The 22,167-nt window shown below is 45.6% G+C and overlaps 1 protein-coding gene across 7 annotated transcripts in view; it reads left to right on the top strand.

The window, feature by feature from the left end:
• Positions 1-22,167, top strand: part of LOC149238645 (splicing factor U2af large subunit A-like) — a 463,993-nt gene that overhangs the window by 207,378 nt on the left and 234,448 nt on the right. For 6 of the 7 annotated variants that reach the window (XR_016246387.1, XM_089373125.1, XM_089373126.1 and 3 more), the window contains exons 8-11: positions 507-567; positions 677-789; positions 872-987; positions 1,214-1,312. Coding sequence is in view for 6 of the 7 variants with exons in the window: in XM_089373125.1 (XP_089229251.1) it covers positions 507-567; positions 677-789; positions 872-987; positions 1,214-1,312 (389 nt within the window). In the remaining variant the exon portion in view is untranslated. The remainder of the gene's footprint in view (positions 1-506; positions 568-676; positions 790-871; positions 988-1,213; positions 1,313-22,167) is intronic. The other variant, XM_089373130.1, reaches the window with a different exon arrangement.

Consider the following 22,167-nt stretch of genomic DNA (forward strand, 5'->3'; position numbering starts at 1 on the left):
TTTGAAGAAGAGTCAACTAAAAATGAAAGTTGGCTATTTACTTGATCTGCCTTATTCATAGGTTCCATTTTTGATACCAAGGAATTAACGTCTTGATTGCAGAACTATGGCATATCAAGCATACATCTCTGTTTCTTTTAGTAAAGGATTTTTTGCAACATAAAAATATAGGACTAAGGTGCCCTTCTGAAAACACTAATAGCTAAGTGGTTTGCTACCCATGAGACTATTACTTCAAAAGTTTGTGCCCATTAGACAAATGGAAGGGAAGTCAAAGTTTAATATGCATTAGATAAGGCGTGAAAGTAAAGCACAGGGAAGGACACAAGATGGACCTTTATTGAGTGATTTGATGGTTTGGCCTCATTTTAATCTTATAGATGTTGTCATCCATGTTATTGTTGTATTGGAAACAATTCTCTTAAGAATACTGGATATTTTTAGTTTCCATTTCTTATGTTTCATGATAAAGGCATCTTGCTTAACTTGATTTGATTGGGTAGCAGACAGTTGCGGCATATTTCAGTTGGGTTATGGCTGCTATAGGAGGAAACACGGCAGGACCTGGTATGCATTTTTGAAGTCTTATAATCCTTATTCAGTGTTACTTAATATCATTGCATGCTGAATCAGTGACTTTCTACATAACGTACATTTGAGTTCTTATTGTTCACAGGTGATGCTGTTGTCAATGTCTACATAAACCATGAAAAGAAATTTGCCTTTGTGGAGATGCGCACAGTTGAAGAAGCCAGTAATGCAATGGCATTGGATGGCATAATATTTGAGGTATTTATTTAGAATTTATGCTTGTGCAGAATGCTAAGAACTTTTATGTTGATAAGTGGTTGATTATACTAGGACTCCACAGGGAGTTCCTGTAAGAGTGAGAAGACCAAGTGACTATAATCCTTCACTGGCAGCGGCACTTGGCCCAAGCCAACCCAGTCCCCATCTCAATTTGTCTGCTGTTGGTCTAACACCAGGGTAAGTGATTTGGTTTGCTACAGTATGCTGTATGGGGTTTCTGACCCTTCTGTTTTTTTGCTTACTATTGCAGCTTTTCCATTCTTGACTTTTATTCCTGACTGGATTTGTTTTATGCCAGGTTATGTGTACTATTACTGGGTTTACTTGATTAGTTCAACAATTTCCAGTAATTCAACTTGTAATTCAGAGTGAAAGTTGACTCTTATTTTTATGCCTTTGGTAGTGCTGCTGCTGTAGCTGATGGACCTGATCGAGTATTTGTTGGTGGCCTACCATACTACCTCACAGAAGCACAAATAAGAGAGCTACTTGAATCCTTTGGGTACGCACTACAGGAGATGGATGCCAGCTGGATATGGTTATGTTTCTTAAGTTTCAAAGATATATAACTGCCAAGATTCCCAAATTCTGAAAGTGGATTGGTGATTTCCTTTGTGCTTTCCTGTCTGCGTATGTGGTCATTTTATAAATAAAGAATGGCTTCATCTATTCCATTAGCAGTACTTAATTTTACGTCCACTCATTTTTTTGGACATACTAATTGGACATATTGTGATAATTATATTGCATTTTAAGTTAATGTTGAAGCTGGTTTCATATGAAACATGTTACCACGCAAGTTGTAGAATGATAAAAACTCCAACTCATACTGTACAATCCAAGTGGAACCTCGATAGCTTACCCACTATCACCTCAGTAACCTACCATTGCCCCTTTAGGCTGGCTCTCCTCTGGCTCTAGGGGGGCTTCCTTGAAGAATCACTAGGGCATAGGCAATAAGGAGCAGGGTGATATCACAACTAACCCTAGCGATCAAGTTGGGTTTAAGAGAAAAAGGAAGTATTTGCAATGGAGGGATGCAGAGATCAATGCCAATATTGAAGGGAAATGGAGTCAAGAAGAGGATATCAAGAAGCATGGCCCTCCTTAGGTCAGTTAGTCAGAATGATGGATTGGAGGGAAGAAACTAGCATTTAAGGATGAGTAGTTTCTCAGTGAATCAGGGTAAACAGTAATGTAAAAAAAACCACAAGAGGGGATTCTTCAATAGGATTGATCTCGGTCCAAATCAATTACGGCATAAAGCAAACCAAGCGTTTACTAAGGGAGCCCGTCAAAGGTTTGCCTAGCAAAGAGGCTTATGATTATTTCACATCAACAATGGTCAAGATTAGGTTTAGTTTCTTGATATTTCCTTCCATGTTATACATTGTCCTTCGATGGATCAATCATATTAATCTGTGTGGTAATCTTGAATCACTTACAAATTCAAACGCTTCAAAACACTGCAGATGGAAATGTTGCCTCAAAATCTAGTAGGCCTTGTGAGAGGTCTCAGGAAGCAAGAGCTAGACTAAGATACAACAATGATGTGGTTGCTACTGTCACCTTAGCACTCCACCTCCTTTCTCAGCTTCTCCTCCAGGAACATCTTCCGCTGCTTGGAAGTGCCCTGATATAGCGTGGCGAGAGCATCCAACATCTCTTTGGAAGTATCCTTGCCCGCTATGTGTGAGACTATATGGTCTTGGACTCCATCTAGGATCAACCGCTTTGCCTGCGTCATCTCCTTCTTGTATTCCTTCCGCTGATCCGCATCTTGGGGAACTTCCACAACACTGTCTATGTAGAGCTTCAGGCCATATTCATCCAATAGGACGGACATCCTATCCTTCCAGATGACATAGTTGGAGGATCCCTCCAACCTATTCTGATCTCGCGGCCCAGCCGTGGCCATCTCTAATCAAGTCGAAAAATCCTTCTTTCCCTGTGCTTCGACTGTTGCTCTGCTATTCGCACTTCCTTCTGGAATGCGTGGCTCTGCTAGCTGTTACTGCCAATCTGCAATTGGAAATTCGAACTTCCGAGACTTGAAGTTCCCTGAAGAAAATTTTCCTTATGTTGTGTGTGCTTTTCTCTTCCACCCGATGTTGGTTTTTCTCTAGAGAACTGTTGCAAAACCCTCTGCGTCCAACCATAAATCTGTCCAATGAAACATCTGAGCTACTCCCTCTGCCTGCTGGAATCACTCAATCTGGAAAGTCAAATTTTTCTGCCTCTTTGCTCTGAAAAATCGAACTTCCTTAACCAACTCGACCTGCCTAGCAATGGACTGCATTGCCCCTGGGACTTTTGGCATGCTGCTCTTATTGAACAATGAAATTCCTTCTTTCGCTTTTGAGCTCCTCGGCTGATCAGTCACACTTTGATACCATGTAAAAATTCCAGTAAGGGAATCCTATTGCAACAATTGGTATTATTTCTTCTAACTGATAAATTAATTATTCAGTTTATTGCTACAACAACATCGAAATAAACACACTGCAACCTTCACAAATAAAAACTACTGAAAATAAATAGTGCCGGAACTGAGAAAATAATAGCACACACACATAGAATTTACACTATTATTTTTGGACAAAAGTTCCTGGAAAAACTCAATGTGGGAAAACCGGTGCAGCAGATGAGGGTTTTATTATTATGCAACAGTGAGAAAATCTGAGTACAATCTAGATGCCGAAATCTAGCAATCCTACAAAGAAAAAGACTGGCAAAAATCTAGTGAGGAATTTTCCTCACCCCACAGGCAAATTCGGCACTGGAGATTGGCCTCTGAAACCCTCTACAACTTGTTCTGCATCACCCTCTCCATAGGCACAAAATCGTACAGGCTGGATCTCACACTGAGTGGCCTCTTCAGCTTGGCACTGACTCTGGAAACGTTCCTCTTGGGCTCTGCGAAATTCTTCTGCCACCGGAACTTTAAAACGACTTCTCGGATCTGCAAATTGAACTGCCTATTAGAGGCAACTGCTTGCCCCTGCGTCAGCCTCACTGTGGCTATTCTGCCTCTCTGCAAATGCATTTGCTGGATATGGAAATCTTCCTTCAGCCTCACTGCCCCTATCCCTCAGCCACTGGTTCGATTTCTGGCTCTCCGGTAGCTAACTGTTGCTACTCTAGAAATCAATCTGCCAAGGAAATCGAATTTCTATTGATGTCAAGTGTATTCTCCAAGTGCCCATCGACTTCCTCTTCTAATCCACTACTGGAGCACCAACGACCAAGATTAAAACTTAATCAAGGCTAGGATCATCTTGGAATCGATCTGTGTGAGTTTCTAGATGATTCTCACCTTGACTTAATTAATACTGATTATTAGATATCATTTTTGGGATTCAACTGCGTTAAGTAAGTCATTCAAAGTATGACCATTTTCATGAGAGGTAGTCGTAAAGTGACTAATTTCTCATGATTTTTGAATAGTTCACTTAGCACTCATTGCATCGGGTGATGCTCACAGGGGTGAAGAAGTGGGATTGAAACTAGTGAAATGTGGAGAACGAATCACATAGCATCAATCATCACTTCCGGGGCTTGCACCCGGTAACCAGGACTTCCCAGGAGGTCACCCATCCTAGAACTCCTCTGGCTCAAGCGCGCTTAATTGTGGAGTTTTTCCCCACAATCAAGCCCACTTAGCTTGCTACCCCATTTGCAAAACCTTAGCAAGTATTGTGCTTCATGAACCATTCAAGTAGAGATCCCTTGAATGGTTCATGAAGCACAATACTTGCTAAGGTTTTGCAAATGGGGTAGCAAGCTAAGTGGGCTTGATTGTGGGGAAAAACTCCACAGTTAAGCGCGCTTGAGCCAGAGGAGTTCTGGGATGGGTGACCTCCTGGGAAGTCCTGGTTACCGGGTGCAAGCCCCGGAAGTGATGATTGATGCTATGTGATTCGTTCTCCACATTTCACTAGTTTCAATCCCACTTCTTCACCCCTGTGAGCATCACCCGATGCAATGAGTGCTAAGTGAACTATTCAAAAATCATGAGAAATTAGTCACTTTACGACTACCTCTCATGAAAATGGTCATACTTTGAATGACTTACTTAACGCAGTTGAATCCCAAAAATGATATCTAATATAATGCACTGCGTAAATCCCCCACACTTAATACTGATTAATTAACAAGTTTTCCTAAGTTTAGACTTAGGAAACATTAAAACAAATTGGTTAATAATCTAATTAAGTCACTTCTAGGTGGAATTTCCAAAAACGATTTTTGGGTCTTGGAGATCTCATGTATTTTAGCATCTCCACCAAATTTCGTGGCTAGAACACATCCAAGCTACAAAAACTAACAGCCCTTGGGTCGATGGAGTCTATGGATGTTTAATATTATCTAGATCTTGTAACGGAGTAAGGATATTTTGATGCCCTAGCAACAATGTCATGTCCCTTCTCAATTGTATTAGTCACAGGGTGCAACTAAACAATTTTGGCATCATTTTTGGCTTAAGAGGAGGACCCCACAAGCAGAACTTAGGAACTATAGGGAATTTGATTTATTTCTGGCAGCTAGTGGAATGTGGGGGCCACCCACATGAATAATTCGAACTTGGCCTTTGCATGAGTTTGGAGGCAATCGAATTAGAGGAAGGAGGGGCCCACTTGAGGCTAAGGGGGCCCAAGGTGATAAAAGGGGAAGGAGCTCTCATTTTGGAGCATCTTGATCATTTTACAAACAAACCTATCTTTGTATGCTCTACTGCTTAGTGAGTCTACCGGTTGTTTAGCCATGAATCTTCCAAGCGGGAGATTCAACCTCCACTTCAGGGGACCATTCGTGCCCGCCCTAGGGAGGTTGTTCCACAGAGATTTCAGATGTTCCAAAATAGTCATTCACTTCATCTAGCCACGCAAAGGAGGAGACTGCTTATTTTTTGGGCAGTCAGAAACACACAGGAGGAAATTGAGCCAGCCAGGATGTCCATAGCTTGCTGGGAGTTCCGGGAGCTGGAAACGTTGTTGGTGGAGGACATTTTCGCTGAGTTTTGCAGCCAGCTAGATCTTGCAAAGATGTAAAGATATTTTGATGCCCTAGCAACAATGTCATGTCCCTTCTCAAATGTATTAGTCACGGGTTACAATTAAACAATTTTGGCATCATTTTTGGCTTAGGAGGAGGACCCCACAAGCAGAACTTAGGAATTATAGGGAATTCGATTATTTCTGGCAGCTAGTGGAATGTGGGGGCCACCCACATGAATAATTCGAACTTGGCCTTTGCATGAGTTTGGAGGGGATCGAATTAGTGTAAGGAGGGGCCCACATGAGGCTAAGGGGGCCCAAGGTGATAAAAGAGGAAGGAGCTATCATTTTGGAGCACCTTGATCATTTTACAAACAAACTCATCTTTGTACGCTCTGTTGCTTAGCGAGCCTACTGGCTGTTTAACCACGAATCTTCCAAGTGGGAGATTCAACCTCCACTTCAGGGGACCATATGTGCCTGCCCCAAGGAGGTTGTTTCACAGAGATTTCAGAGGTTCCAGCATAGTCATTCACTTCATCTAGCCACGTAGAGGAGATTGTGTAATTTATGGGCAGTCAGAAACATGCAGGAGGAGATTGAGCCAGGCAAGAGGTCCATAGCTTGCTGGGAGTTTTGGGAGCTGGAAACGCTGTTGGTGGAGGAAATTTTTGTTGAGTTTTGCAGCCAACTCAACAATTGTGACAATAGTACAATTTTATGGGCAGAGGGATTGCGTAGAGGCCTCTGGTAGCAAACTCGTGGTGCTTGGGAGAGTATCCATCCTGGCCAAGAATCATCCGGGGAGCAAGAAGTTAGTGAGAAAAGGTGAACCCAACATTCTAGGGGTGTTTTCAGAGGGATTTGCAGGTTGTTTCCTGCAAGTTCAAATTGGTAGCAGCTATTGGGGGTCGACTACAAGGAGGCCGAAAATCCAAACTCAAAACCAGAGAAATTCCCTTCTTTGTTTTTCTGGGTTTTGTCCAAGGAGTCCGAGGCTGAAAGGATATAATTTTCTGTGTGGTTTTTAATTTTCTGTGTGGTTTTTAGGCACATTCTAGCAGGTCGAAGTTCAGTGGGGCAACAATTTTAGTGGGATAGTGCAGTGTAGAGTGGTTGAAGCCTTCAACTCAGCTATTCAATCACCTGGGTTTTGTCAAGGTTGTCTTTGAGACAAGCCCAGGTGCACCATCTCATTTATATTGTACCTATTCTCTCAGATTTTATAATATATGGCTCAACTGTTCCAGATTTACAGTGTTTTTATGGATGTGTAATGCATGTTTTTAATTTTATGCTGTTGCACTGTTTATTTGTTTAAATATCACTCGTATTCCTACATAGGAACATTACAGTGGTATTACAGCCTAGTTTTTGGCTCAGTTGTGGGATTTGTTTCCTATGAGAGGAGAAGACCAGTAGAACATCACTTACCGGAGGCAGAGGTACATGAGCAGAGAAAGGGAGTTAGAAATTACTCCAGATATGGAGGAAAGAGGGAAAGCAGTGGACGGAGAGGGGGAAATGGCAGAGCCCAAGAGCAGGGACGAGATGGCTTTCGAGAGCCTCTTGAGGGCCTTTAGTGACTTGGCCAAGGGGCAGAAAGACACGCTAGAGGAGATCAAGTCACAAAACAGAGACCTAGCCACACCTAGAGGGTTTTTATGTGGAGAAACTTCCGGGGCCTCTCAGCCTTTTGATCACCCTCACCAACAGCGCAACGCCCTTCAGTTAGTGTGCCAACTAGGGCTACACTACCCTCTTTCGTGCCAGTGGCACAAATCGAACCAGCAAGGGAGGAAGACACTCCCCAGATGGGGGATTACTTCAGAGAGTGGCAGGCGATGGATGAAGACTTCAAAGAAGCCCTCTCCTTCAGAGATTACTGCAAGCTCAAGCAGAGTGAGAGGAACAAGGGGTACAAAGGACAAGAGACCCTAAACTATGAGCTGTAGAGAACCATAGGGAGGATGTATTTCCTTACCTTTGATGGCACTGCCAAGTGCACAACCAGGGCTTGGGTTGAAAAGATAGACACATACTTTCAACTCGATTGGATGACAGAGGAGGAAGCCATTAAGATGGCAGTGCTGCACTTGGAGGGGGAAGCCCATGACTGGTGGTTTCATGACCTGACCACTTTGGGGCATGCCCAGATAGTTTCTAATGAGGATTTCACCCGAAGGGTGGTGGAGCGATTTGATCAGAGGGATCCAGAGGCATCTTTCAAGGAGCTGACACAATTGCGCCAAACAGGCAACCCAGAGCAATACTTCCATGACTCTGGGCGTGTGTCAGTGATGGTCCTGGACCTGTCCGAGGCAAGGAGGGTATACATCTTCATTGAGGGCTTGCTTGAGCCCTTGCGTGTACTGGTGAAGTCACGCAGACCCTCCACGCTGCAGGAAGCGGTGGTGTGTGCCAGAGATTTATAGGGGGCCATCCCCAAGACTAGAGCGCCATTTCCTGCACGAACCCCTTTTCCATAGAAGGGGCATGAGACTAGATCCCTACAACCAAGGACCACACAGGGGAGGGGGCAGTTAGATGAGGTGACACGGAAGGACGTCCGAAGGGGGAAGCTGTGCTTCACATGCAGAGATCCCTGAGCACCTAGCCATAGGTGCATTGCAGGTAGAGCACATTACATTGAGGTTTTTCTGACAGCGGCTAGGAGGACGAGGTGGAGCAGGATTGTGGTGGGAGAGATGGAGAGAGTCCGACATACAAAGGGCCACCACCACCACCTCCACAGGGAGGGGCATCTCTTGCCTCATCGGGAGGAGTCCTTGCTTCTTTATGCGGGATTCCTAAGTTTTTGACACTCATGATTAGAGGTACGGTATAGGGACAGAGGGTGTCGGTGCTGGTGGACAGTGGGGCTACCCACAATTTCATAGATGCACAGCTAGTCCGGAGGAGGGGCCTCACCTCATCAGAGTTCGAGGGGTTCTCAGTCCTACTACCTGGTGACCGTAACATATGGTGTACCAGATACGTGCCCTCCTTGACAGTAGTTATGGGAAACTACTCGATGTCAGACCACTTCTTTGTGGTCGATGTGCCAGACACCAACGTGGTGATGGGTGTCTAGTGGCAGTATTCCCTTGGGTGAGTCACGACAGATTGGAGGAAACCTGAGATGGAGTTCATGGGGCCAGATGGCAAATTGGTGGTCTTGAGAGGCATGCAGTCTTATTTGCCTCAGACAGTTTCGGCCCATAGGATGGAGGAAAATCATTGGCATGGGGACATTGCATGGGCAGTCGAGTTGAGGATTTCAGAGGTTGGGGGACAGGCACAACCACCACCTACAGACATACAGAGTTTACTTGGATAGGCATGCGGTAGTGTTTGGGGACATTCCACCAGGGCAGCCACCAGATAGAGGGTTTGAGCACACCATTGAGCTGGAGCCGGGTATACAGGCAGTCATCACTACTCCTTAAAGGAACCCTAAAGCCTATAAGGACGAGATAGAGAAGGCCATCCAGGATTTGCTGGCGTTGGGCCATGTCAGGCCAACTTCCCATACTTTTGCTTCTTCTGTAGTGTTGGTGAAGAAGGATGGTGTTGATTTGGGTTAGCATTGGATGTACTCTAGCCACGGAAATTGGTGGAGAGGCTAAAGCACATGAGATCTCCAATACCAGAAATGGTTTAGACAGAATCTAACCATTTTGGGAGATATTAAAATAATTAATATTTTTAATGGAGTCCCTAAGTTTAGACTTAGCAAAAATAAATATTAATGTGAATTAATATAAAACTGAGTTAGAATGGTCCAAAAGTCATAGATCAAGCCAGATCTAATCTTAGCCGTTGATTAGGGACTTAATCTTGATCGTTGATGGACCAACAAAAAAGGTATAAGAGGAGGGTTGAGGATCACTTGGAAGATACACCGAGTTGATCAAAAATTCGATTTTCTAGGGCAGGGCTTGCTGAGGAAATCGAAGGAGTGATCTGAGTTGCAGTTGAGGGGCAATGAATACAGAAGCAGAGAGGGTACCGGGAACATCAGCGCAAAAGCCAGGAGAGGGTTGACGCAGAGCTAGCTAGAGGCCACGTAGAGGCAGCCAGAGGCCACATAGAGGCAGCCAGGAGCTATGCAGTGCTAGAAAGAGCCAGCGTGGGAAACACTAAGGCTCCAGAGGCTGACGCAGACACTCCAGAGGCTGACGCTAGGCTAGAGAGGCTGGCGCAGACCCTAGAGGCTGACGCTGGTGGATTTCGTGGGGCAGATTGGGGCTGATATCTGTCTCTGACTGAGAGGTACTACTGTCGAGGCATTCTCTGTTGGGTGAGCCATTTCTGGCACTCAGATTGTATTCTAAAACTGCTTAATAATAAAACCCTCAGATAGCTGCATCAGTTTTTCTGCATTGGGTTTTTCCGGGGACATTAGTTAAAAATAACGGTGTCACCTGTGTGCTTGTTTTTCCTTTAGTTGATGATCTGTATGTGTTGAGACTGTACTTGTATCTATTTTCAGTATTTACATGGTAAATAACTTGTTAATTAACAAGACAAGTAGGAAGAAATAAATCAGAAAGTACAAGAAGGATTTCTAACAGCTAGACTTAGAAATTCCAACATGGTATCAGAGCGAGGTTCCAGATCACAGGATAACTGAAGGCATCAGCTGAGCAGAGCAGCAACAGCAGAAACAACTGTCCTAAGTGACAAAAGTTGTTCCTAGTGGAAAAGCAACAAGGAAGGGGTGACATAGTGCCTGCGTCATCAAGGCTGAGCCGAGAGAAGGATCATCGCAGTGGCAGAAAGGAGCAGCCTGACCTACGTAGTGCCCAGGCCCCAGTCATCTTTCTCAGTCAGGAAGGATTGATGCCCGTGGCTAGGAGGTGTGGATTTTGTTCGTGTCAAGATTGTGCAGAGTCTAGAGGCTCTAACCTTCAGTTTGCTGGGGCATAGGAGGTTGTGGAGAAGCTACAGAGTGAAGTTGGTGGGGTACTGTGGTCAGAACAGTACCTAACAGGGCAAGACCAAGGAGGAGGGAGTTGCTACCGAGGACTTCTAGCCAAGAAATCCGGATCAGTGGTGCAACTGCACTAACGATTAGAGTGGGGGCATCTCAACATTGGTAGAGGGGTTTCCAGGAGGGAAATCGAGGCTCAGAGGGAGTCATGCCGAGAAATTCCAGGAGGGAAGTAGAGAGACACGAAAGAGTCGAAAGAGGAGCAACGAGATGGTAGTAAATGGGGTAAGAGATCAGGACAGACTGGACGGAGCCTCAAACTCTGTAGTCTGGAAGGCCAGGATCTTGTCTGTTCTAGATAGGAATCATCTTAAGGACTTCGCCTTGAAAACGATAGCAATCCTAATTGACTCCGCTGGGAACGATAAGTACAAGGAGGCAATGGCGAGGGCCAAGAGCATCATCCTTGACAGGGTCAAGGCCCTGTAGTACCACATATTGCCGAAAAGGACATGACAATTGCGATGTGGGAGGCCCTGACGAAATTGTATTAGCATATTTTCGTACAGAGGAAGATGCTACTAGAAAATCAGTTGCGGTCATATCAGATTCAAAAAGGAGAACAGATCGACATCTTCCTTGGTCGATTGAAGGAGATCCAGGATCAACTAACTTCCATAGGGGCCACACCGGATCAAGAATTAATGGTGAGGACCGCATTGAACGCAGTCTCAGAGGATTGGGAGGTATTTGTCCAGAGCATACTGGGCAGATCGGCGCTTCCAGATTGGGAGGAACTGTGGGAGGCTCCTCTTTGTCAGGAAGAGATTAGAAGGCTAACCAAGGCAGGAAGTAGCGACAAAGGGGTCAGAATCAATAAGGAGGAAGAGGAGGATGCTGCCCTAGCATCTAAGGGAAAGCAGGAGAAACGAAAGAAGAAGGACCTATCCAAGGTCAAATGCTTCCACTGTGGGGAACTGGGTCATTATGCGAGCCAGTGTCCGAGGAAGAAGAGCAAGGGAGAGGCTTCTGAGACTAAGGCTGCGCCAGCAAGTGCGAAGAAGGAAGTGGAGACAGATGATGATTATGCCATGAGTGCTCATGCACCTCGTGAGAGGAAGTGGGGAGACATCGAACTGTAGTCAGACGGACTACAGGCGATGAGGGGCAGGATCCTCGAGGTACCCAACCTCTTGGATTATACCTTGCTATGGGAGCCCCAAAGAGGAGTAGCAGAATTGGCGGAGATGTCAGAGTTGGGAGATCAGTTACTTACTTCTCAGTAATTGAGTTGCAGTGGCAGTGCTATGGGCAGCACGATGCAGCATGATGAGAGGGATTATAGTGCAGATCCAACAGTGGCAGTGACAGGGCCATGGATAGTAGCACGGATGGAGAGGGAGTTGCTATACAGATGCAGCAGTGGCAGTGGCAAGGTCATGGGTAGCAATACATGATGCAGCAATGCAGAGGATGTTAGGCAGTCGGCCTAGCATCAGCACAAGGACCGATGCCGGATGATCAGGGTGATCCTCAGTGAGGAGTATTACTAGAGCACGATCCTCGCTAAGAGGGAGTGTTGATTTGGGGTAGCATCGGATGTGCTCTAGCCACGAAAATTGGTGGAGAGGCTAAAGCACATGAGATCTCCAATACCTAGAAATGGTTTGGGCAGAATCTAACTAGTTTGGGAGATATTAAAATAATTAATATTTTTAATGGAGTTCCTAAGTCTAAACTTAGGGAAAATAAAATATTAATGTGAATTAATATAAAATTGAGTTAGAATGGTCCAAAAGTCATGGATCAAGATAGATCTAATCTAGTCGTTGATTAAGGACTTAATCTCGGTCGTTGATGGACCAAGGAGAAAAGTATAAGAGGAGGATTGAGGGTCGCTTGGAGGATACATTGAGTTTATCAAGAATTCGATTTTCTGGGGCAAGGCTTGTTGAGGAAATCGAAGGAGTGATCTGAGTTGCAGCTGAGGGGAATTGAATACAAAAGCAAAGAGGCAGAGAGCATCAACACAGAAGCTAGGAGAGGGTTGACGTAGAGCTAGCTAGAGGCCACGCAGAGGCAGCCAGGAGCTGTGCAGTGCTAGAAAGAGCCAGCGTGGGAATTGGAAAGGCTCCAGAGGCTGACAGAGAGGCTCCAAAGGCTGACGTACAGCCTCAAGAGGCTGACGCTGGGCTAGTTTGGCTGATGTTGGGACAGAGAGGCTGACGCAGACCCTAGAGGCTGAAGCTGGTAGATTTCGTGGGGCAAATTGGGGCTGATATCTGTCTCCGACTGAGAGGTACTACTGCCGAGCGCATTCTCTGTTGGGTGAGCCATTTCTGGCACCCAGATTGTATTCTAAAACTGCTTAATGATGAAACCCTCAGATAGTTGCACCGGTTTTCCTGCATTGGGTTTTTCTGGGGACATTAGTCCAAAAATAATGATGTCACTTGTGTGCTTGTTTTTCCTGCAGTTGATGATTTGTATGTGTTGAGACTGTACTTGTATTTATTTTCAGTATTTACATGGTAAATAACTTGTTAATTAACAGAACAAGTAGGAAGAAATAAATCAGAAAGTACAGGAAGGATTTCTAATAGTTAGACTTAGAAATTCCAACAGATAGAACCCTCCGGATGTGTATCGACTACCGAGCCCTTAACCGGAAGACTCTTAAGAACCGGTATGAATTGATAGATGAGCTTAGAGGAGCCAAGTACTTCTCTAAGTTTGATCTACATTTAGGGTACTACCAGATCAGAGTTCAGGATCAGGACATCCCGAAGAGAGCATTCCGATGCCACTATGGGCACTTTGAGTTTCTGGTCATGCCATTTGGACTGATCAACGCTCCAACCACATTTCAATCTTGCATGAACCATATCTTTCGGTGACAGCTGAGGAGGTTCGTGCTAGTGTTCTTCGATGACATCTTGATCTATAGCTGGATGTGGGAGGAGCACCTCCAACACTTGGAGGAGGTATTGCGCATTCTGGAGGAGCAACAATTTTATGCCAAGCTCTCCAAGTGCGAGTTTGGATTGACAGAGATGCTTTATCTCGGGCATATCATTGGAGTAGATGGGGTGAAGGTTCATGAGGAGAAGATTCGGGCCATCCGGGATTGGCCAGTACCCCGAGATGTGACTACGCTGAGAGGCTTCTTGGGTATTTGCACTTACTACAGGAAGTTTGTCAAAGGGTTCTCACAGTTGGCAGCACCCTTGACCGACTTGACCAAGAAAGGGGCCTTCGCATGGACTGATGGAGCACAGGCCGCCTTTGATCGCCTCAAGGAGGTGATGAGCAGTTGCCCTGTTCTGGCACTCCCAAACTTTTTCCAGCCATTCATGGGGAGTGTGATGCATCAGGGGTAGGAGTTGGAGTCGTATTGTCACAGGAGGGGCATCCCATAGCTTTCCAGAGTCGAAATCTCCTACCACATGAGTTGTCATATTCCATATATGAGAAGGAGATGCTGGCTATTATGCATGCATTGGCAAAGTTCCGCCAGTACTGTTGATTTGGGGTAACATCAGATGTGCTCTAGCCATGAAAATTGGTGGAGAGGCTAAAGCACATGAGATCTCCAAGTCCCAGAAATGGTTTGAACAAATTGTACCCGGTTTGGGAGATATTAAAATAATTAATATTTTTAATGGAGTTCCTAAGTCTAAACTTAGGAAAAATAAAATATTAATGGGTTTAAAAATAAAACTGGGTTAGAAGGCTTCAAAAGTCATGGATCAAGCGAAATCTAATTTTAGCCATTGATTAGAGATTTAATCTCGGTTGTTGAAGGACCAATGAGAAAAGTATAAGATGCGTGAGTGTCAGTTGGAGAACACACCAGAGTGATCAGTCATTCATTTTGCTAGAGCGAGGTTGCTAAACAAAGTTGAATCAGTGATTAGCAGCGAGGGGCAGTGAGTACGAGGCATAGAGGCAGAGAAAATACTGAGAGACCAGTGCAAAAGCAGAGAGAGCGAGAGCAGTAGCCAATCCAGGCTACGCAGAGCCCAACAGAGACAACGCAGAGGCCAGAGGGACTGCATCATCCACATAGAGGCTGCTGGAGTGACGTAGAGGGTCCCAGAGGCTGCGCACTGCCTCAGAGGGCTGACGCAGGGGGTCTTGGGCTTGACGCAGGTCAGCAGAAGGTTGACGTAGAGTCCAAATGGGCTAGCGCTGAGTTTCAGTTGTGCCGGAGAGGGTTTCGTGGGACAAGTTTTCTGAATACCTGTTTCCGAATATAGAGGTATTGCTGCCGTGTATTTTTCTCTGTCGAGTGAGCTAGTTAGGCACCCAGTTGTACTCAGATAGACTGCATAATAATATAACCCTTTGAATCGCCGCACCGGTTTTCCCGCATTGGGTTTTCCCGAGGACATTTTTCCAAAAATAACGGTGTCACATGTGTGTTTGTTTTCTTTCAGCTGATGATTTGTAGATGTTGAGACTGTACTTGTGTTTATTTTCAGTATTTGTATGGTTAAATAATTTGTTAAGTAATCAAACAAGTAGGTTAAATAAACCAAATGGTGCAGGAAGAATTTCTAACGGGTTAGAATTAGAAATTCCAACATGGTATCAGAGGGTGGTTACAGATCACAGGAAAGCTGAAGGCGTCAACTAAGCAGAGAATTTGTAGCATAATCAACTATCCCGAGTGACAAAAAGTTGATCCTTGTATAAGCGACAGAGGAAGGGTTGACGCAGAGGGACTGCGTCATCAGTCCGGGCCTGAGAGACGCCAGTGCATAGGCCGAGGAGGGCAGAAATAGGCTCACGTAGAGCCAGGAGGGCTGACGCTGTTGGCTGAGGGAGTTGTTTTGCCAGTGTCGGGATTGCAAAGAGCCAAGAGGCTCAATCCTTTAGTTGCTGGGGCGAAGGAAGCTGTGGGCAGTTTGCGGGAGCGTAGCTGGTGGGGTACTGTGGTTAGAACAATACCTAACAGGGCAAAACCAAGGTAGAGGGAGTTGCTACCGAGGCAGATATCTAGCCAAGGAATCCGGATTAGTGTTGCAGTTGCATAGGCGATTGGAGAGGGGCAACTTGACGGTTGGCAGAAGGATTTCCAGGAGGGAAATTGGGACTCAGAGGGAGGCCAAAAGAGAACTTCCAGACGGGAAGTAGAGAGATTCGGAGGAGTCGAACTGAGAACTTCAAGACGGGAAGTAGAGAGACTCAGCAGGAGTCGAACAAAGAACTTCCAGACGGGAAGTAGAGAGACTCGGCAAGAGTTGAATAGAGAACTTCCAGGCGGGAAGTAGAGAGACTTAGAGAAGTCGACAGAGAAGAGCAGAGAGATGGCTGAGAATTGGCTGAGGGATTAGGACAGGTTGGACAGAGCGTCCAACTTTGTGGTCTAGAAGGCCAGGATCCTGTCTGTTCTGTGTGCCATGAGTGCTCATGTGCCAGTTGAGAAGAAGCGGGGAGACATCGAGCTATAGTCAGGAGAACTACAGGGGATGAGGGGTAGGATCCTTGAGGTACCCAACCTCTTGGATTATACCTTTGCTACGGGAGCCTCAAAGAGTAGCAGGACTGGGGGATGTCGGTAGAGATAGATGCGGATGAAGTGGCGAAGAGTGCTACAGTGTAGGAGTCCTCGGGTAGTGCGAGGCTAGTAGGCTGCAACAATGCGAGAGGCACGGGAGTGTTGCACTAGTCCAAGATGGCACAGAGAGGTGTGCAACTGTGCAAGATGCAGGGAGTTGTTGCAGCAGCGTAGAGGCCAGTGGAGGGAGCACTTGTTAGCGACAGAGAGAGCTTTAGCATTGGGAATGTTTCTAGCTTGACATGGATGTCAGAAGTTGGGTGGATCACTTACTTACTTCTCAGTAACTGAGTTGTAGTGCAGTAGCACAATGCAGCATGATGAGAGGGGGATGCAATGCAGATGCAATGTTGGGAGGATGGACCAGCAACAGCATGGATGCAGAGGGAGTTGTCATAAGGATGCAACAGTGGCAGTGGCAGGGCCATGTGCAGCAGTGCAGAGGATGTTGGGCGGGGAGGCCTAGCATCAACACAGGTACTGGTGCCGGATAATCAGAGTGATGCTTAGTGTGGAGTATTACTAGAGCATAACCCTCGCTAAAATGGAATGTTGATTTGGGGTAGCATCGAATGTGCTCTAGCCATGAAAATTGGTGGAGAGGCTAGAGCACATGAGATCTCCAAGACCCAGAAATGGTTTGGAGAGAATGTACCCGGTTTGGGAGATATTAAAATAATTAATATTTTAATGGAGTTCAGAAGTCTAAACTTAGGAAAAATAAAATATTAATGGGTATTAATATAAAACTGAGTTAGAAGGTTCCAAAATTCATGAATGAAGCCGAATCTAATCTTAGCCGTTGATTAGAGATTTAATCTTGGCCGTTGAAGGACCAACGAGAAAAGTATAAGAGGAGGCTTGAGGGTCAGTTGGAGAACACACTGGAGTGATCAGTCATTCATTTTGCTAGAGCGGGCTTGCTAAGCAAAGTTGAATCAGTGATCAGCAACGAGGGGTAGTGAGTATGAGGCAGAGATAATATTGAGAGACCGGCGAGAGCAACGGCCAGTCCAGGCTATGTCAAGTCCAGTAGAGACAACGCAGAGGCCAGAGGGACTGCGTCATCCACGCAGAGGCTGCTGGGGTGACGTAGAGGGTGCCAGAGGTTGCGCAGTGCCTTAGAGGGTTGACGCAGAGGGTCCTGGGGTTGACGCAGGTCAACAGAAGGCTGACACAGAGGCCAGAAGGGTCAGCACTGAGGTTTAGTTATGTCGGAGAGGGTTTTGTGGGACAGGTTTTCTAAATACCTGTTTCCGAATATAGAGGTATTGCTGTCGTGTATTTTTCTTTGTCAGGTGAGTTGGTTAGGCACCTAGTTTTACTCAGATAGACTGCATAATAATATAACCCTCTGAATAGCTGCATCGGTTTTCCCGCATTGGGTTTTTCCGGGGACATTTGTCCAAAAATAACGGTGTCACTTGTGTGTTTGTTTTCTTTCAGCTGATGATCTGTAGATGTTGAGACTGTACTTGTGTTTATTTTCAGTATTTATATGGTTAAATAACTTGTTATGTAATTAAACCAGATAGTGCATGAAGAATTCCTAACGGGTTAGAATTAGAAATTCCAACATGTACTTGGTGGGCAACTGATTTCGAGTGAAGACTGATCACAACAATATTCGACATTTCATGGGGCCCCAAGGCCTCAATGCCAGGCAACATAGATGGGTCAACAAGGTGCAGGCCTATGATTTTGACATTGAGTATGTGCGGGGCAAGCACAATGTGGTGGTCGATGCTCTATCCAAGAGACCAACTGGATTATCTCTCATGAGCATCTGCTAGGATTGGGAGGCTCGGCTGTTGGTGGAGTACTCCAAGGACAGGAGGGCATGCGAGGTGCTGGAGGGGACACATGCAGATGAGCATTACCGTGTGATGGATGAGTTCATCTATTACAAGGGGCATATTTACTTGGTGCCTAACTCACTGTTGAGGGAGAGGGTATTCCAAGCAGCTCACGATTGACTTACATGGCTATTCGGGAGAGGTTCACGTGGAAGGGCCTCAAGGAGGATGTGTTGCAGCACGTATGGGAGTGCGATGCCTGCTAGCGAAACAAAGGGGAGTTGACTCACCCTGCAGGGCTACTACAACCACTTCCCATTCCGGAGGGGAAATGGGAAAGTATTTCGATGGATTTCATCACTGGGCTCCCCATGGTACAGGGGAAGGATTGCATATATATAGTGGTCGACAGGTTGACCAAATTTTCCCACTTCTTCACCATCCCACTAGATACACAGTTGCATAGGTTGCTGAGTTCTTCTTATGGGAGTTTTCAGGCTACATGGGCTCCCCAAGAACATTGTGAACGATAGAGACAACAGATTCATGGGTGGCTTTTGGTAGGAGCTCTTTAGTTTGGTTGGGACGAAGCTTATTCCTAGCACCAGTTATCACCCTTAGACGGATGGTCAGATGGAGAAGGTCAACCAGTGGTTGGAGGGGTACCTGAGGAACTATGTGACAGGTTAGCAGAGGATGTGGATTCGGTGGTTGCACTTGGGCGAGTTCTGCTACAACACCACGCACGACATGTCTATCGGTATGACTCCTTTCTGTGCCGTCTATGGATATGATGCGCTAACTTTTGTAGATATTGTTTTCGGAGACAGTCGGGACCCAAAGGCCAAAGACTGGGTCCAAGAGAGCTAAGATATCCTCAATGCTCTCAAGGATAATTTAGTGACAACCCAAAATCAACAAAAACTGTATGCATATCGGCATAGGATAGAGAGGCACTTTGAGGAGGGGGACTTAGTATACCTCCGATTGCAGCCTTACAGAAGGGGGTTGACAAGCTACAACCACGCTTCTATGGACCCTACTAGGTGACTAGGCAGGTTGGAGAGGTGGCTCATGGGCTAGAGCTGCCTCCGGGGAGTAGAATCCATAATGTATTTCATGTCTCATGCCTGAAGAAGGTGCTAGGACAACAAGTGACAGTGGCAGCTGATCTACCCCCGTTGGATGATGAGGGCCATTTGGTGTTGGAACTAGAGGCCATTTTGGAGAGCAGTGAGAGGAAACTGAGGTGCAGGACCATCAGCGAGTTCTTGGTACACTGGAAGAGGATGAAGATGCCACCTGGGAAGGTGAGCACATACTGGAGCACCCAACTTTGGGGTTGCTTGAGGGCAAGCAACATTTGGGAGGGGAGGACTATCATGTCCCTTCTCAAATGTATTAGTCACGGGGTGCAACTACACAATTTTGGCATCATTTTGGCTTTAGGAGGAGGACCCCACACACAGAACTTAGGAACTATAGGGAATTCAACTTTATTTATGGTAGCTAGTGGAATGTGGGGGCCACCCACATGAATAATTCGAACTTCGCCTTTGCATGAGTTTGGAGGGGATCGAATTAGTGTAAGGAGGGGCCCACATGAGGCTAAGGGGGCCCAAGGTGATAAAAGAGGAAGGAGCTCTCATTTTGGAGCATCTTGATCATTTTACAAACAAACCCATCTTTGTACGCTCTGCTACTTAGTGAGTCTTCCGGTTGTTTAACCACGAATCTTCCAAGCGGGAGATTCAACCTCCACTTCGGGGGATGATTCGTGCCTGCCCTAGGGAGGTTGTTCCACAGAGATTTCAGATGTTCCAACATAGTCATTCACTTCATCTAGCCACGCAAAGGAGGACACTGCGTATTTTCTGGGCAGTCAGAAACACGCAGGAGGAAATTGACCCAACCAGAATGTCCATAGCTTGCTGGGAGTTCCGGGAGCTGGAAAGGCTGTTGGTGGAGGACATTTTCGCTGAGTTTTGCAGCCAACTCAACAGGTGTGACAACAGTACGATTTTCTAGGCAAAGGGACTGCGCAGAGGGCTTTGGCAACAAACTTGTGGTGCTTGGGAGAGCAGCTGTCCGAGTCAAGAATCATTCGAGGAGCAAGGAGTCAGTTAGCACAAGTGAAGCAAACATTCTAGGGGTGTTTTCAGAGGGATTTGCAGACTATTTCCTGCAAATCAAAATTGGCAGCAGCTGCTGGGGGTCCACTGCAAGGAGGCCGAAAATCCAAATTCAAAACCCGAGAAATTCCCTTCTGGGTTTTGTCCAAGGAGTCCGAGGCTGAAAGGATATAATTTTCTGGGTGGTCTTTGGGCACATTCCAGCAGGTTGAAGTTCAGTGGGGCAACAATTTTAATGGGACAACGTAGTGTAGAGTGGTGCAACAATTGGGCAGCCTTCAACTTAGCTATTCCATCCCCTGGGTTTTGTCAAGCTTGTCCTTGAGACAAGCCCAGGTGCACCATCTCATTTATATTGTACCTATTCTCTCAAATTTTCTAATATATGGCTCCGCTGTTCCATATTTACAATGTTTTTATGGATGTGTAATGCATGTTTTTAATTTTATGCTGCTGCACTGTTTATTTGTTTAAATATCACTCATATTCCTACATAGGAATATTACAAACAAAATCCTAAGTATTACCATTGTGAGGGATCAGAGGCACTTGGGAGAGCTACAACATGAGTTCAACAAATGGATTACCATTTACATTCCATATATGAGCAATGCGCGCAATATGACTATCTAGATTCTATGCAAACACAATTGATTTTCAACAAATTAGGGCACGATAGAAATGTTTATTTTTGGTAGCTTGGGAGGTACTCCAAGCCCTAAGGTTTGGGGTTTGGAGGTTGGAGCGTAAGAAAAGGGCTTTGTGGGCTTTGCATCCAACCTGATGGGTGTGAAACCATGAGGAGTTTTGGGCATGGGATGATTTGAGGTGATAGAGCATCCCAAGAGTAACCGGGAGCAATGAAAATCACTCAAAACCGAGTTGTCTATGATGAGATATGAATTTTTTTATTAAAGTTGTGGGTTAATGTGGCACCTAAAGGAGATCCGCTTGATGAGTTAGAGTGCCACAAGTTTTGTATAAATAGAAGAGAGATGTGAATCATTATCTCACCATCCAAGTGCATCAAAACATTGTCGTTTCATCTCTGAGGCAACCGCAAAGAAAGGAAGACGAGGTGTGGGCATTTTTGTGTTTTTGGAGTGTTTTCTTGTCTTGGCACAGGTCTGAATTTTTGTAGGTGGAGGCCGCGAGCTAAGAGAGAGGTTTGAAGGTCTTTTTGGGTGTGGTTATATGTGGGAGAGCCTATGCATGTAGCCGCAAGTGTTCCTTATTATGGGAGGCCGTAACGCTCATTTGAGAGGTTGTTTGTCAAAGCTGTAGGGTGCCGCAGGAGTTTGGAAGAGTGTTGGGCAGTTGGGAAAGGGCTGGTAGGCCTAATCTAGGGCTGGCCTCTTCCTAGGAAGCAATACTAAATAGCTGGAGTAATGAAGAGCAGGAACACAACTGTAGAAGGGTTGTTTGAGCAAGGTTGTGAGGGCTATAACAGCGGGTCACAACCCTTACGAGGAGTAGCAAGTACAACAGTGGATAGACTTATAAACCAAGGTATGTTATGATGATTTTGTGTTGATTTGATGCTAGGGATGGAGTCCTAGAGTGGAAAGTTGTATTGGACTCCTTGTGGATTGTTGGAGGGCAGCTTGAAAGGGTCCAAAGTAGCCCTAGAGAAACAAACTTTGGACAACTATGAGTTTGGTGTTGGATTGGTAGCCTAAGTAGCTCCTTGATGGACAAAGGAGGCTACTAGAGGAGGCAAATTGAAGCTCAAGGTTTGGCCAGCCAGAGGAGAAGATTTGATAGCCTGTGTTCATCATTGGAGAAGCGACATTTGATGGTGATAGGTGGCAACCCTCCTGCCCTATGTTAGTCTTCATTGGAGTAGCGCAGGAAGACTATAGTGGGAAGAAGACCCTGAGTAGCTAAGGAGCAACAATGGGCAGTTATGAGTTGTTCACAAACAGAGTTGTGA

Source organism: Pinus tabuliformis, chromosome 8, assembly GCF_031772625.1.
Source record: "Pinus tabuliformis cultivar Carrire ecotype Pingquan chromosome 8, CPIR1, whole genome shotgun sequence".
NCBI lineage: Eukaryota > Viridiplantae > Streptophyta > Pinopsida > Pinales > Pinaceae > Pinus > Pinus tabuliformis.